Genomic DNA, 15,135 nt, shown 5'->3' with positions numbered 1-15,135 from the left:
GAAAATTAATTTGAATGAATTTAAGGAAAAATTAAAAAAATAACAGCAGGGTTGTACCACCTGCGCAAGAGGCGCAGGCAGGATCCCACTGCTGGGAATTAAACGGAAAAAGGAACAAAAGGGAAAGGTGAAAAGGGAAAATAGAAAAAGCTAACATTAGAAATTTTCCACCACTTCCAGTGATATAGCATAATGCAAAGAGTCGGTATTTACAATTTACAATCCTATTTTACATTCATTTCTGAATTAACTTTACAGGGTTTATCTTTATTTTTACAATTACATATTTTAAATTACAATTTAAATAAAGATACATAAATTTTGAAGAAGAGCATAATTGGGACTAGTGGGAGGGATGAAGGTTCCAAATGTGGTATCGTTGGTCGTTTCCAGGAAGCGAGGAACTGGTTGTCCGGATGGTACTCGAGGTCGCAAACCTGTGAATCAGAACATCTAGTTCAGAGAATGAGAGGAAAGAGGAACAAAAATAAAACAGGTTCAACTCTTGACGTGCGAATTACCCTTTGATTGTAAGAGACGCCCCCAAAATAGGAAATAATGTAATGATTGTACTCACCCGTAGGTGTGGCCGTCGGCCGCGGGTCAGCCGAGGTCCACGCTGTCCACGGTGGCCATCTGGTGGTCGCTGGCCCTCAGTCATCAAGCGCGGCTGCAGACCAGCACCGCGCACGTCATCCTTCGCTCGCTGCCAGTTTAAGACTAATGAGAGTGAGAGTAGGAGAAGCGAAGCAGCAGCAGAGAGGAGAAGGAGTGGGGGCATTCAACCAGCAATCAAGCGACGTTCATCCCCACTCCTTCCCCTCTTTAGTTGCTTCTCCTTAAGTGCCACCGCTAGCTGCCAACCGCGCATGCGCACTTGTTCCGTCTGGCCACGCCCACTACTTTACAAGCATGCACGTTAGGTGTTTGGCCCGCAAATTCCGCTTGCCTAATGACGGAATAACTAAGACTGGTGGACACCACCATTTTTACAGATGGGAAAAACTTTCCCTGTCTAAGCTACACGGCGCTTGCGTATAGCTGAGACAGGGGAAGATTTTCCCGTCTGTAAAAGTGGCGGTGTCCGCCAGTCCTAGTTGTACCGTCCTTAAGCTTGCCTACATTCGCGTTTCCAAGTCAATATAATTGAAATTTTAGGTTCAGTTTTTAAACAAAAATTTGGTTGAATTTTTCGATTTCTGTTTATATTTTATTTTCCTCATTTACAAATTCTAATTATTAATATATTTTAAATTTAAAGATTATTGACTGGCATGCTTAATTTTTAAATATCAAGATATAATGCCGTAAAGTGGCTCGCGATAACGTAACGAAAACGCGAAGAATTTCTTAGCCCCCAAAATAGGAAATAATGTAATGATTGTACTCACCCGTAGGTGTGGCCGTCGGCCGCGGGTCAGCCGAGGTCCACGCTGTCCACGGTGGCCATCTGGTGGTCGCTGGCCCTCAGTCATCAAGCGCGGCTGCAGACCAGCATCGCGCACGTCCTCTTCCCGTCGCTGCCAGTTAGAGACTAATGAAATGAGAGTAGGAGAAGTGAAGCAGCAGCCAGACATGAAGAGAGGGGAAGCAGTGGGTCATTCACCCAGCAGCCAAGCGTCGTTTGTCCCCCACTCCTTCCCCTCTTTTGGTACTCTGGCTGCTTCTCCTTAAGTGCCACCGCTAGCTGCCAACCGCGCATGCGCACTTGTGCCGTCTGGCTCCGCCTCCTTCTTCACACGCAGCACTAAGTACGGTATAACTAGGACTGGTGGACACCGCCATTTTTACAGACGGAATTTTTTCCCCTGCCTCGTCTATACGACACTCGCATTGAAACGCCATATATACAAGGGGGGGGGGGGGGAATTCCGTATGTAAAAATGGCGGTGTCCACCAGTCCTAGTTATACCGTAATATTAAGCACCACGATTGGCGTTTGTCCCGCGAAATCAGAGGGCGCATACATACCACACACTCGCGCTCGCCGTGATTCCAACAATTTTACAATTTAATTTTACAAGTTTTAATTTTTTGAAACCATTGGCAAGGGCGAGACGCGCTTGATTAAAAATGTTTAATCAAATAATTAACTTTTAATATATTAATCCGATATAACTAGCTTTTAAATTAAAAGATTATACTTCAAAACAATAACATCCAAAGGACGCTGCGGAAGAGCCGGAAATTGCAAATGAGTCTGAAACGCCGCCAGCTGAACCTGTGGAGGCCGGAAGCTGAGAAGCAAGATGAGCCTGTGGCTGTGTCTGAAGACCAAGAAGAGTTGCCTTTGGTGGAAAAAGAGGCGCCGCGTTGGCCTCTCCCGAGAAGGATTTGAGTGACGAAAAGGTTTCGGAAGCACTCGAAACGGAGGACGTGCCGAAGACGTGAATAAGATGACGCATTTTCCCTCTCGCGGCTAACGCCCGCTTTTGCCAGGTCGTCAAACCTTTCAGCAATCAAGTCAAAATGAAATAAAAAGCAATTATAAATAAAGCAAACTACCAGATTAAAATGTTGGGGCAGCCGTTGGCCGTGGAGAGCAATGGAATGTGGCCAGAGCTGTACAGGAACATGTTGCCCACGATCTTTTTCACAGTAAAAACTTAGGTAAGATTCGTTAGAATTTGTTTTTCCTCTACTTCTCGGTCGTAAATCATGTGGAGACAGTAGGAGCTAGTTGCTGAAACCCTTCTTGTTGATGGCTTCGATCGACTTTTCATGAATATCTGCGTTTATCAATCGATAAATCAACTTTTTTCATGCATCATCACAGAAAAACATTATAAGTTGATATAAAACGGTTTAAATCCAAACAAAAACACTTAAATCGGAGACACGAACAAGAATTCTTTGCTAGAAGAACCGTCGATGCTGATTGGCTGACAACGCGCAAGTTTTTCCCGCGCATTCACTTCGCTTGCAAGCTGTTGCTAGGCAACCGCTGGAGCTGTTGATGTGCGTTCACCGTCAGCCAATCGCAGAGTCGAGGATTCTCCGAACAAAAAATTCTTGCTTCTTTTTCCCATGTCCTCGTTATCATTCTCAATTAATTCGATTAAATTTAACTTTTAACGAGTTTCCGCCATTTTAAAATAAATTCCAACTTTTCAGCTGCAAAATTAGAATCAAATGATCGATTTTCCATTCATCAGAGGGAATTTAGCATGGGATTCTTACGGAAAAGAGCGTTTGACATTTTTAGATAAATTAAATTTTCAAAAAGGAACAATAATTAGAAAGAATGCGCGGCGTGTGAGCAGCTTTCTCTTTAATAGAATACAGGTGAGATAAAAATAAATATTTCGCAGCGTGGCGCGTAAGCACTAAGAAACTAATATTACGGGGTTGCATTTCCCACCACCGTTGTTCATCACAACACGTGTTACGTGTCATTCTTCTGCTAAATTCGACGGTTTGTGAGAGTTAACAGAGGCTCAGTTGAGAGCGGCATCAGAAAATAAATTAAGGATCAGAGAATTGTCCACGCGAGTAAATGCAACTCGGCTCTGCTCCTCCATTGGCATTGGCACGTCCTCAGTTTTGAGTGCTTCCAAAACCTTTTCGTAACTCAAATCCTTCTCGGGAGAGGCCAACGCGGCGCCTCTTTTTCCACCAAAGGCATCTCTTTTGGTCTTCAGACACAGCCTCAGGCTCTTCTTGCTTCTCAGCTTCCGGCCTCCACAGGTTCAGCTGGCGGCGTTTCAGGCTCCTTTGCGATTTCAGGTTCTTCCGCAGCTTCCTTCGGAGCTTCGGCAGTCTTGGTTTCAACCTGAGGTTCCACAGGTTCAGCCTCTGGCTTGGAGGCTTCCTCGTTCAGGTTCTTTGGCAGGTTCTTCTCGTCTAAAATTCGAAAATAAAGCATATTTCAACCAGAAAAAATCAAATCAACCTTTCTTGTCTTCGACGTGGTCACCAGTTTGCTCCTTGACGGCAGTCTCCGTGTCCAGCTTCTCCTCGACTTCCTCAAAGCGCGGCTTCTTGGGCTCGGGGGCCTTGAGGCCGTTGTCCTCGGACAGACCGTTGGCCGTGACCTGCGGAGGATCGTTGCCGCTGACAACCAGAACTTGTCGATGCGGTTGTACTGCTGCCTCGGCGTCGTCAGCAGCTCGGACAGACGCTGCAGGGTGAACGGACACCTGAGGAACGAAACAGACCCTCAAGGTGTTAAATGGAGTTGGTGGGGGTAGGGCGATGCTTTGCTCTGATTGGTTGCCGGCTTTCCCCCTCTTTTCTTTTTAAAATATATCAAATTATTTGCGGCCTTTTCCTGCCACGCGCGATATTACACTCGCACAGTGCGATTAATTGACACTCCCAATATTTAAAACACCACGAAATTAGAGCAGTTTGCCGCGCATGTGCGGCGCCGAGATGAGCAACAAAGTGATGCGGGAAAATTTAACAATCTATAAATATTCCTGTTTGTGATGCAAAAATTGTTTTAAGGAAATTTTTGGCCTTACCTGCGAGTCTGACGGTGACTCGTGAAAGCGGCTGACTTGGCATTGGTCAGCTCGGCGGTCTGCTTCTCGAGCGAGGACAAGGAGACGCGCTCAAGGAGCCAACGCCAACGCTGGTCTGACTATAGAGTGAGCTCACGCAGCTCAGCCAGCGAGGAGTGTCCAAACGAGTTCCTCTCGGCGACCGCAGGCTTGGCCAGCTTTTTAGCCATGCTTAGAGTCGGTTCGGGAACGGCCAACTTGCTCTCCACGTCACCACAGTTTAGAGCCTTGTTTGCAAACTGCTTGACATTCTTGGACAGAGACGGACTTTCTGTTGACAAGAAAGACACGATGGAAATGAAATTAACAGAATTGGAGCGCAGCTCCCGAGTCTTGTAAAGCGTATGTCAACCAATAAATTAGTCGATTTCAACGTAGTGCAACACGAGTGTTTATGTTTTGTTCTGCGATTTTTTTTTAAATAAATAAAATATGGAGAATTATAAAAGACACGTGACTCACCTGGAAGGAACCCTGGTGGCGGGGCGTAACCTGGATGCTGGGCGGCTCAGGCTTCTACAGGGCGCTGGACAAGTTGAGAGGCGGCCTGTCGTTGACGCGTTGCACGTGCTGCCGAAGGCTATTGAGGACGAGAACGCGCGAAGGATGCACGTTCCCGTCGTTCCCGCTGCTGAAGGGGTTGCCAACAATCGCCCCAGCGGATGAGAATTGGACGGCAGCACTGCAAAAAAGGCCAGGGTCACGGCCGCAAGCGCCGAGGATGCAGCCCAGTGCTCCCGAGCAATTGGCAGACTAAGTCGAAGACACGGACGACGTTGGCGCTGGACAATCGCTCGTAAACACGTAATCCTCAACGGCGGACTCGAGCTACGCAACGTCCGTCCCCTCAACGTTCAGCACCTGAACGACAAAATTTTTAATTATTAACAGACGCAGTTGTTTGCCGCTAGAAACAAAGAAAATTAAATATTCAAAATCTATACTGAGAAGAGACAATCCACATTTAAATGGGAGCATTTCTATCTATTATTCATAACAAGTCAATGCACGGGAAATATTTGTTTAAAACGTCTAAAGTATCGTGTAAAATCAATGCAAAGAATCAGCGGCGGAAATATTTCATTTGAAAAATAAGAACAATTCGCGCTGGTTTTTAAATCATAATTTAAGCTCTTAAACCGGATAAACAAAATAAGAACAGTTTCTTCACTCGAAGAAGCACAGCCGTCGGTTTGAGACCATTTGCGGCCCAAAAACCTTTGCCGAACACTGTCCACCAACGGCAACAATAAGCAAGGAACCGAAATATTTCCCTTTTGGCTTGAGTTAAGAACCCGATTATTGTTCATTGAAATGTTTGGTAATATAATAAATATCAACACAGACAACAGTTATTGAAAAAATGACCAATTGAGTGACTAGGATCGTAAGCTGAAAAATTAATCGGCCATCGGGTGAGCGGAGAAATCACGAATTAAAATAGAGCTTGCCGAGGGTAAATTAACACACATCAAGCTCGTTATTAGTTCCAATTTCCTACCTTGTTGCCGAAGCCACTCGAAGGAATGGCCAGGCAGTAAAAATCTGTCGCCAAAATTGAGCCTCTCGTGCGGCTGGCGGGCGGGCATGGGTATGTAATGCACTTGGCAAAAAATGTCGGCCTCGCACCCTGGCAATCAGAATCTGGCTGAGCGAGTCCCAAACCGCCTCCAAGCCCTTCGACTTGTCCCGCACGCCGTCCGTGGCCTGCCACGGCCCTCGGTGGCCGCCTGTTGGTCGCCGGCCACCTCGCAGGCCTCATAATCCTCGATCACGGCACGGCAGCAGACCGAGAAACAATTCTCAGAACAGCTGCCAAAATGGCGACTGACCACAGCCACCACAGGCCTCGCAAATCTAGCTTCATGCAACTGCCGCTGGCGGCGCTAATTTCGCTCCCGATCGACAGCTCTAACAGCAAATAGCGCGGCAAGATTTAAAAGTTTTATTTTTCGTATAATGGCGAAATTAATGAGTTGAGGTAATTACTTGATTAATGACAGGATAATTATCCGTTTAATAAGAGGGATGCGCCCGAGCTTCAAATCAAAACAAAAAAACTCAATGACAAATCGATTGTTGTCCATTTCTAGCATAAAAAATTCGTGTTTGTTGAGATTATGCGCAATTTTTCCGAAATCAAGACGCAATATTATTACATCGTGGCGCGCGAGAATTTAACGAAAACACAAAGAAAATCTTGGCCCCCAAAATATCGAGTAACGTAGTGTGTACTCACCCGAAATGTGGCCATGGTCCTCGACAGTCGCCTAGTGGCCGCTTGGCCCCTCAATCACGGCTGTAGAACATCACCGCGCACGTCATCCTTAAGTCGCTGTTGCTGCCAGACTGGACGTCCTGGACGACTTAAGGAGAGTAAAGTTCCTTTACAGTTTACTCTCCTTAGGACGACTTGCGACCGGCGCAGGCAGAAACTAAAACAAAACATAAACACGCACGACCACGCCCCTCAGCGGTTTCTCATTTCGGTTCAACGTGCCATCAGACGGGCAGTCTGGAAGTAATATTGTATCAATTGTTGTATTACCGGTTTAATTTTGAATAAAATCGAGACAAGAATTTTCTAGTTTTCAGTCTTTTCTGCTCTTTTATGAATATGCAAACAGACATATGAATGTATTTAATGAATTTAAGCCACATTTCGGACCGAAAGAGTTAAAATATTGAGAGTTGAGGGAAAGAATTTCATAAAGTATACCGGTTTTTGAACCAAACTAAACCGGTTTATCTAGCTTTTGAGTGGGATGGGAAGAAGCGGAAGAAGCAAGTTAAAATAGAAGCGTTCAAGTCAACTTTTATTTTTAGTGAGTGGCCGCACCGGGCGCACCGCATTGGAGAAACATGTCCACGGAGAACGAACTGTCCTCGGTGCTGTCCAGGCGACAGGCCATCAACGACGCTCTGGATGACGGAGTGGAGGTGAAGCCGCGGTGTCCGCGCCGCCACATCGATCTGCACCGAGTTCCACGACTTCCACGAGTTTACGCGCAAGCAGATCAAGCAGTACGAGACCGAATTCAACAAGTAAGTTAGTTGTCCCGGACGAACCGGACACGAGCCAGGGGGCCGTGTTCACGTTGCGACACCCCCGGAGACCGATAGGTGGACGCGGACGGGGAGTGTCTGGGAGGTTTTATTCAGGATTATTTATTTTTCGCGCCTCGGCCACCCTTTGGACCTCCGGACACACTTTGCGGGCGGCGGCGGCGAAATCGGCTTGCTTTGTCATTGTCCGAGCCCAAAAAAAAATTAAATAAATAGAAAAAAGGTTTGTCAACACTCACCAGTTGGCTTTGATGAGATGCAAGCTCCGGTCGGCCTCCAAATTCCGTCTCCACCGCTGATAAGTGAAAATCGATCCCAGGACACGTGACAGGTTAGTAATTTCCGCTTTAAATCCGCAATGTACAGGCGAAAATCACAAAAATCCAGCTGCAAAAAATTCTCTGTCATTCCCATCATTGCCAAATATATTATTTTTAACCGCATTTCTTAATTTTATTTTCAAAATTGTTGTGGTTTTATTATTTTTGTCTGCCGTATTCGCGATCGTATTCATTTCATTATTTCAAATTATAGATCATTTTTAAACATTTTCAAGATAAAATGTTACTTGGAATAATAGAGTGGTTGCACCCGTAGGAAGCAAGAAGATCACAATTTTTTTAGAGCTGAAAACCGCAGTTTGTGCAGCGTGACGTGTGTTCACTTAATGTACACTAATTTGTCCAATTTTTAATGAAATTCATGCATACTTAGGCATTATTTGGTACATTTAAATTAAGATCGGCACTAAAAACAATGTAAGCGTTGTGTCATTTTTAAACCAATAAATTATTTAACCATGCGAGTTAACTGATTTAAATTTTCCTCTCTGATTCCATTCTCCGTCATTTTTTTTCTCAAAATAATACTGCTGTACCAATAGCGAAAAATTAAATAGAGCAGAAGATTTAAGACTTCAAGTACAGTTTATTCCTTAATAAAAATTAAGTCATGAAGGAATTTTAAATAATTTAACAAGCCTGTCAAATTTCAGGTCATTTTTTAGGTTGCGGCGCAGAAAAAGTCGCCACCTCCACTCGTATGCTGAATCGATTCTTGCTGATAATGCTTGCAAAATGATTAAGACTCTTTAGTTAATTTTCAAAAGCTGCTGCAGCAAGAGGGAGTGTTGAAGCAGTGCAGCCGACAACCTGCTGTTTGATTATTTTCTCGTCCAAATTAAATAAAGGGAATTAATAAAATGAAAATTCGAGATTTTGGTCTGTCAACGGAGTGATGATTTATTTGAGTGGTGGATTAGGGGTGGGAAGGGGGTGAATCACAGACAATGGCTAGACGTTGATTAGGAAGGTGGTGTCCCTGGTGCGCGAGAGGCGAGGCTTGCGGCCGCGGTCGCACTCGGCCTCGCTCAACTCGTGGTGCGAATCGGAGGAGCGGCCTGGCTGCTGCACCCGCTCGCACGCCGACGCTCGTCGCTTCGACGTCAGACCACTGAAACACGAGTCCAAAATTCAAATCAAAACTCACCTTACACCAGGGTAAACTCAGGGTAAACTCAGGGTATTTTTGGGTACATTCTTTTGAGGAAATGTTTTTAAAATGAATATTAATAAAATTCTGAACAATTTCAAAAACTCAGGGTCTTTTCCCTGAGGTCAGGTTGAAGACCTCCTAGCATGAAAGATGGAAGGTAAGTGAATTTTGATCAGTTTACCTGAAGGTGGTCTCGTCAGTGTGGCTGGAGTAGCCGCTGGAGGTGCGCACCTGGCGCTTGCCAGCGACCTGGCCCTTGTACTCGCCAGGAGCGTTTCCGTCCGCCAGACGCCAGGTCACGTTGGGCACAGGGTAGCCGTCGGCCTGGCAGTGCAACACCACGTGTCGTGTCCGGAGGCCACGCTCGCGTCGCTCGGCTCGATCACCCACCGCGGTGGAACTTGAGGAAAGGTTTAATAAAACGGGAATAAAGAAAATCGTGACCTTACCATTGACGGTGAGGGGAACGGTGAAGGTGACGGTGCCAGCGACGTTCTGGGCGATGCAGGTGTAGTCGCCACTGTGGGCTGACGAGATGTGTTCGATGACGAGCGAGGCCGAGTATTCGTCGAGGCGGCGGGCGACGGCAGCGGCTGCCCGTTGCGTTCCCACCTGAACGTCAGCGGAAGGCCGCCCTCGATGATTGCTGTGCGACACCTGCGCCACCGCGTTGCGCGCCGTGCAAGTGTACTCGCCGCCGTCCTCCTCGCGCAGGCTCGAGATGTTCACGTCGTCGTGCACAGTCACGTACCGACCCACGAGAAATCTGCAACACATTCATTTTAACTTGCTGGGTCTCAGGTCACGTGACCTGAGGAAGGTCTGTGAAGGGCAAAGGTAAAAAATCGTGGATGGCTATCGGAAAATGTGCTCAAAATTACTTAAAAAGTATGAAAAACCGGCCTCTTAGAGAATGTCAGGTCGGGGGGTACCCTGAAAAAGGTCGTTATGATATGCCAGATCAAAGCCCCGTCCAATGCCTATCCGATGAGGGGTCGTGGTTGATGATCGGACAAGCGGCCAAATTTAAATAAAAATAAAACCAAATTATTTAAAAATTTTGACTTTTTCTAAACATAAGTTGAAAAAAATTCGTAGTAATTCGGAAAATGGCCAGATTTTGGACAACTGAACACGGACGGGTGTGCCCCACTGAGGGGTATCGATTGGTGCTAAAATCAGTGCCGTCCGGCCCAAAGGGCCCCGTCTGGACCTCTGGACCCCGAAAACAAAATTTAGAAATGTTACAAATCGCGTTTTTTCGACTTTAAAAATTATTAACTCGACTTCTATGGGTTGTCGAGAAGAAATTCAAAGTTTTTTAGGCACACAATTAACGTTTGCGTCTTTTGGATAAATAAAATTAAAATTAAAGTCTTTTGGGATGCCACCAAAATAATTTTACTATTTAATTTTTTTTTAAAAATCTTCAAAAATATTTTTTATACCTATTATTGTCAGGTACAGGGAATCCGTCGAGCGTCCAGACGAACTGGGGCGGCGGGATGCCAGTGGCGACGCACTTGAGCGAGACGGCGGGCCCTGGCTGCAGGGTCTGCTCGGAGAACCAGTAGACGAGATCCGGACTGGCGTCGCCGAGCAGCAGTTGCGCCGTCGCCTGCGCCTGCTCCCACTCGTTGGACACGAAGCACTGGTACAGTCATGCCGTGGTCGTCCTTCAGCACCGGACGCACGCTCAGCGTGTCCCGCCGCGACAGGTCGAACCGCGCGTCGCCCGCCACTGGACGCCCGTTGCGCAGCCACGTCACTTGCGTCACTGGACTCCCGCCAGCCACACACCTGGAGGCAAAAAATAATGTTTTAAAAGGTTTCAGACCTTTCAAAATTATTCAGGTTGATTTTTTAATTTTTGGTTCAAAATGCTCTGTTTTGGCATATTTAGCACTTTATAAATTTAGTTTTTGATTACTTAGAAAGCTGAAAATTGATATGGCTACAGATAAACATCCTGAAATTAAACTCGAAAGGTTTCAGACTTCTGTTAGGTTGTTGTAAAAAATTTAATTCACAGTTGAAAATCGTGAAAAATGAGTTTTTTCGCCTCCACATCAATCAAATAAGCATTTTGAAGGTATTATAAAACGCGCCCTGAGAGAAACAGGTCTGAAATTTTGCATGATGGTTTAACTGCACCCTGATATCAGGTTAAAATGATTTTTGAACTACTGGATAATTCAATTGAATTTAAATTTTAATTTTAAAAACGCCAAAAACGACATTTAAACATTTTTTTATTTCAATTAAATTTTTCTCACCTGAACACGGCTGCCTTTCCGACGTCGACGACCTGATGCTAAGGCTGGACGTGGGCCGACAGCGGCGCCGTCACCGTCAGCGCCACCTGAACCGTCTCTTCGCCAGCTGAATTATTCACCCAGCACAAATACTTTCCACGGTCCACCACTCCAGACGAACCTAAATTTTATTTTGAAAAATTATAGGTGGAAATTCAGGGTCAGGGTAAAACACACCTTTGAGATTCTTAAGAGACCTGGCGCCACCAGGGAAAGCCGCTGACCTACGGCCACCGGCAGCAATTGCTCACGGTACCACCTGAAAGTTAATAAATAGGTTGAAGGTTCAGAATTTTCAGGGTCATAAAAGATCAGGTGGTATATTTAAGATCCTTCAGGTGAAGGTAATATAAAATTTAAATATTTAAAAAAATAAAAAAAAAATTGTGTAAAATTTGCTCCAGGAGACAAGTTTGATCCCTTATAAATAATTTTCAAAGTGTTCCAAAGGGTTCAGATTTTTCAGGGTCATACATCTATAACATAACTAATAATTCCGAAGGTTTGAAACCTCTTGTGTTCCTGTATTTTTTTTAATAATCTCTTAAAGAACGAAAAAAATTCATTTTTATGCAAAACGTTTGATTCAGGTAGCAATTTCTACCGTCCGCAAACTAATTTCAAAACGCATCAGAGTATTCAAAATTTCCAGGGTGATATTTATGCACCCTGACTTTCAGTTCAGGAAGTTTCAGGCCTTTAAATCAACATGAATATGAAATATAAAATTTCAAAAATCGCAAAAAATGACTTTTTCTCACTAGAAATTAATTTTTCAGTACCTGTAGCTGGGGACAGGGTAACCCTGAGCGACGCAGGCAAGCGTGACGTCGTCGCCGACGCGCACCAGTTTGGCCGAGTGCTTGTCGACGGTGATGCGCGGCTGGACCGGTCCCTTTGGCTCGGAGACGACGATGCGGCCTGGATAGACGCTGGCGTGCACTTCTCCGGTCAGCTGGTGCACGGTGCGGCACGCGTAGCTCTTGTAGGCATCGCCAGGGCCGGCGTCGTACACGTAGAGGTCGCCCAGCACGGCGTACTTGCCGCCCGTGTCCGTGTTCGGGTAGATGCTGACGCTGCCGTCCTGCAGCCACGAACTCGGACGCGAAGCTCGGCACTTGGCACCGCAGCACCGCTGATCACGTACTCGTCGTACACCTGCACCTCGTACTGCTGACGAACAACTGCCAAAAAAAAATAATTTTAATTTTGTTTTTGTCTAGAAAACAAAGTCTGGGATGTAAAATAGGCACCTGAGATCAGGTTCTGTAGGTCAGATTACTATTAGGAAATGAGATAACGGACCCTCCTATCAGGTTAAAAATAATTTAAAACAAAAAATATTTTTATTAAAAAAATTTCAACCCCTCGTAAAACAACCCCTGGACCTTACAGTGGGTTGGAAATTTATTTTGTTACGAATTTTTACCCTGGAAACCTATTTAGGTAGTTTAGAACCTTAAAAAATCATGAAATAAAAAAATAGATTTCCTGACGAGCTTTTTTAGCATTTTCAAACCTTTACTTATCATTTACAAAAATACCTAGGAGGTTAAAATTTAGCAATTTTGTAGAAAAACACATAGACATTAAGCCTAAAAAGTTTTAAACTCTCCAAAGAAATAAAAAATATTTATAGATAAATTCAAACACTGCTGAAAATTTGAATTTTTTGCGACAAATCGACCAAACTACCATTTTCAACCCCTGATAAAACCACCCCCAGGTCTTCAAAAGGGATGAAACTCCTCAAGAGTACTAAACTGTACCCTGGCATTAGGTTCAGGAAATTCAGGACAAATCGGACGAAAACTTAAATAAAAAAACTCCCTCCAAAAATCGAAAAAAATTATTTTCGTACGTAAATACACGACGTGCATTAAGCGACTTGCCTGCGCGGACGTGGACGTCCCTGCTGAGGATGGTGCCGAGGTGGTTGGAAGCGCGGCACCTGTAGAGGGCCGAGTGGACGTCGTGTCGGAGACGGTCGGCGGGGAAGGGCGGCAGCTCGACCGGCAGGGCGGGGCTGCCGTCGGCCAAGAGCCACTCGACTTTGACGACGCCGCTGCCGTGCGCCGAGAACTCGACCCGCGCCGCCGGCTCCAGCACGAACACCGGCCCTTGCTGCTCCAGCGCCACGCACGCTGCGCCCCAAATCATATTAGTTCCCCGCACGTTCACTCTTATTTATTTATTCATGGCTCGATTGAATAGGCTTTTCGGGTGCGAAAATCGACAAATTGCCGGATTTTCTTGCCGTTAATTTCTTATGAAAACATGCTCAGAGGTCAGGATTGACAATTTTGATACGTTTCAAGTGACGGAAAAAGAAATTATATTTTTAAAATCATTTTTTTGACAAAAAAAAAATAAAATTTTTGAACAATTATAAACCACCCTCTGAGTGTCCTAGAGGGTTGATTTTTCTTGAAGAAGGCAAAATCAACCCTAAAATGAGGTCCAGAAATTTTAAATGACCAAAAATCGTTAGAAAATGTTAAAATTTGTGAAAATTGAATATTTTGTTGTCAATATCAACCCCAAAAAAATCCACCCCTAAGAGTGCAAGAGGGATGATTCTCTCTGATCATGTTCAGAAATTCCTAGACGTCAAAACCTAAAAATTCAAAATTCAAAAAATTGAAAAATAAAAAATTAACCCCTTAGTGTCAAAAGGGGATGATTTTCAAGTTTTTTAGGTATAACCTGATATCAGGTAATGTAAACCAAATGAATTTTAAGTCGAAAAAAACAAAAATTTTAACCAAATTCTAATTTTCATCCCCTCATAAATCATCCCCTAATTAATTGTGACTGTTAATGTTTCATGAACTTGATAAAACTGTACCCTGAGAACAGGTTGAAAAAATTTTAGTCGATTTAAAGACCAAACAACAATTTGGGGCGCTCCCAAACTTTGCGAAAAACGCATGATTTTGATGGATGCGTGCCAAACCGTCATTTTCAACCCCTAATAAATTATCCCCTGATCTTCCCACAGGGTTTAAATTTTCCATGACTGTAGCCATGTACCCTGTTATTAGGTTGAAGCAGTTCGTCAGGGCGTCCAGCTCAGGTATTCGCGTGAGAACGACGCGGCACTTGTCCACGCACGCGCAGACTGGCGCCTCCGTCGGCGGCCCGCTGGAACAGGAGAGCGAGGAAATTAAGAAGAAAAGGGAAAATTAATTGAAAAAGGAGACCGCAGGGTCACGCCCACAAGCGTCAAAAACACAGGCGGGCACGACCCTGCTGGAAATTAAGAAGAAAAGGGAAAATTAAGGTAAAAATGAAACAGAAAAAAATTAAAGGAAATTGGACTCACCCGAAATGTGGCCGTGGTCCTCGATCGTCACCTGGTGGTCGCTGGCCCCCCAATCATCGTTCACGGCTCCAGTCCAGCGCCGCGCACGTCATCCTCCAATTCATGGCATAAATACAAAAAATTCGCAAATCGCCAAATTTGACCTTTTTTAATCTTTTAAATGGCTTGGGAGAGAATGAGTATTAATTTAACTTTAAAAATAAAAAAGGGAATTTTTTGTCCAATAATCTTATTTATTATTAAGGCCATAATGTGAAATATTTACAAAACGCAGTGGTGCACACCACAATAAAAATACAATTAAGCCGTGGAATTTAGACCAAGGTACAAATTACAAAATGCATTACAATTTTTAGTTTCAACAAATCGCAGCAAACTCTTAAATTCAACGTAAATAACAAAAAAAATCAATAAAATTTTAAATAAATAT

The 15,135-nt window shown here is 44.5% G+C and overlaps 2 protein-coding genes and 1 long non-coding RNA gene across 6 annotated transcripts in view; 1 reads left to right on the top strand and 2 right to left on the bottom strand.

The window, feature by feature from the left end:
• Positions 1-15,135, top strand: part of LOC135943855 (uncharacterized) — a 79,332-nt gene that overhangs the window by 28,233 nt on the left and 35,964 nt on the right. The gene's annotated exons all lie outside the window — the stretch shown is intronic.
• LOC135943026 (uncharacterized) lies at positions 319-6,933 on the bottom strand. Of its 4 annotated transcripts, XR_010575160.1 has the most exons (8): positions 6,007-6,336; positions 4,968-5,187; positions 4,467-4,776; positions 3,893-4,139; positions 3,773-3,843; positions 1,392-1,534; positions 578-706; positions 319-437 (listed from the first exon to the last, which is right to left on the bottom strand). It is a non-coding gene; the product is annotated as an uncharacterized LOC135943026 (long non-coding RNA). The 4 variants fall into 4 exon arrangements; XR_010575159.1 differs by lacking the exons at positions 319-437; positions 578-706; positions 1,392-1,534; positions 6,007-6,336 and adding an exon at positions 6,745-6,933 and having other exon boundaries at positions 3,261-3,843; XR_010575158.1 differs by lacking the exons at positions 319-437; positions 578-706; positions 1,392-1,534 and having other exon boundaries at positions 3,261-3,843; positions 4,968-5,366.
• On the bottom strand, positions 9,253-13,540 carry LOC135942214 (cell adhesion molecule Dscam2-like). The gene is made up of 8 exons (XM_065488223.1): positions 13,273-13,540; positions 12,506-12,564; positions 12,163-12,464; positions 11,578-11,639; positions 11,392-11,501; positions 10,514-10,725; positions 9,515-9,831; positions 9,253-9,465 (listed from the first exon to the last, which is right to left on the bottom strand). Exons 1-8 carry the CDS (start codon positions 13,538-13,540, stop codon positions 9,362-9,364), a joined length of 1,434 nt encoding a protein of 477 aa, XP_065344295.1. The 3' UTR covers positions 9,253-9,361.

This window comes from Cloeon dipterum, chromosome 4 (genome assembly GCF_949628265.1).
Source record: "Cloeon dipterum chromosome 4, ieCloDipt1.1, whole genome shotgun sequence".
In the NCBI taxonomy this organism is placed as follows: domain Eukaryota; kingdom Metazoa; phylum Arthropoda; class Insecta; order Ephemeroptera; family Baetidae; genus Cloeon; species Cloeon dipterum.
This window is presented reverse-complemented; position numbering and strand designations above follow the sequence as displayed.

What these genes read in the sequence shown, in the direction of transcription:
- LOC135942214 (XM_065488223.1), bottom strand. Translation starts at nt 13,540, where the DNA reads ATGATTTGGGGCGCAGCGTGCGTGGCGCTGGAGCAGCAAGGGCCGGTG. An exon ending in TACCCTGTCCCCAGCTACAG is followed by an intron (nt 11,640 to 12,162) that starts GTACTGAAAAAT and finishes ATTAACTTTCAG; the next exon opens with GTGGTACCGTGAGCAATTGC. An exon ending in CCTGTACCTGACAATAATAG is followed by an intron (nt 9,832 to 10,513) that starts GTATAAAAAATA and finishes AATGTGTTGCAG; the next exon opens with ATTTCTCGTGGGTCGGTACG.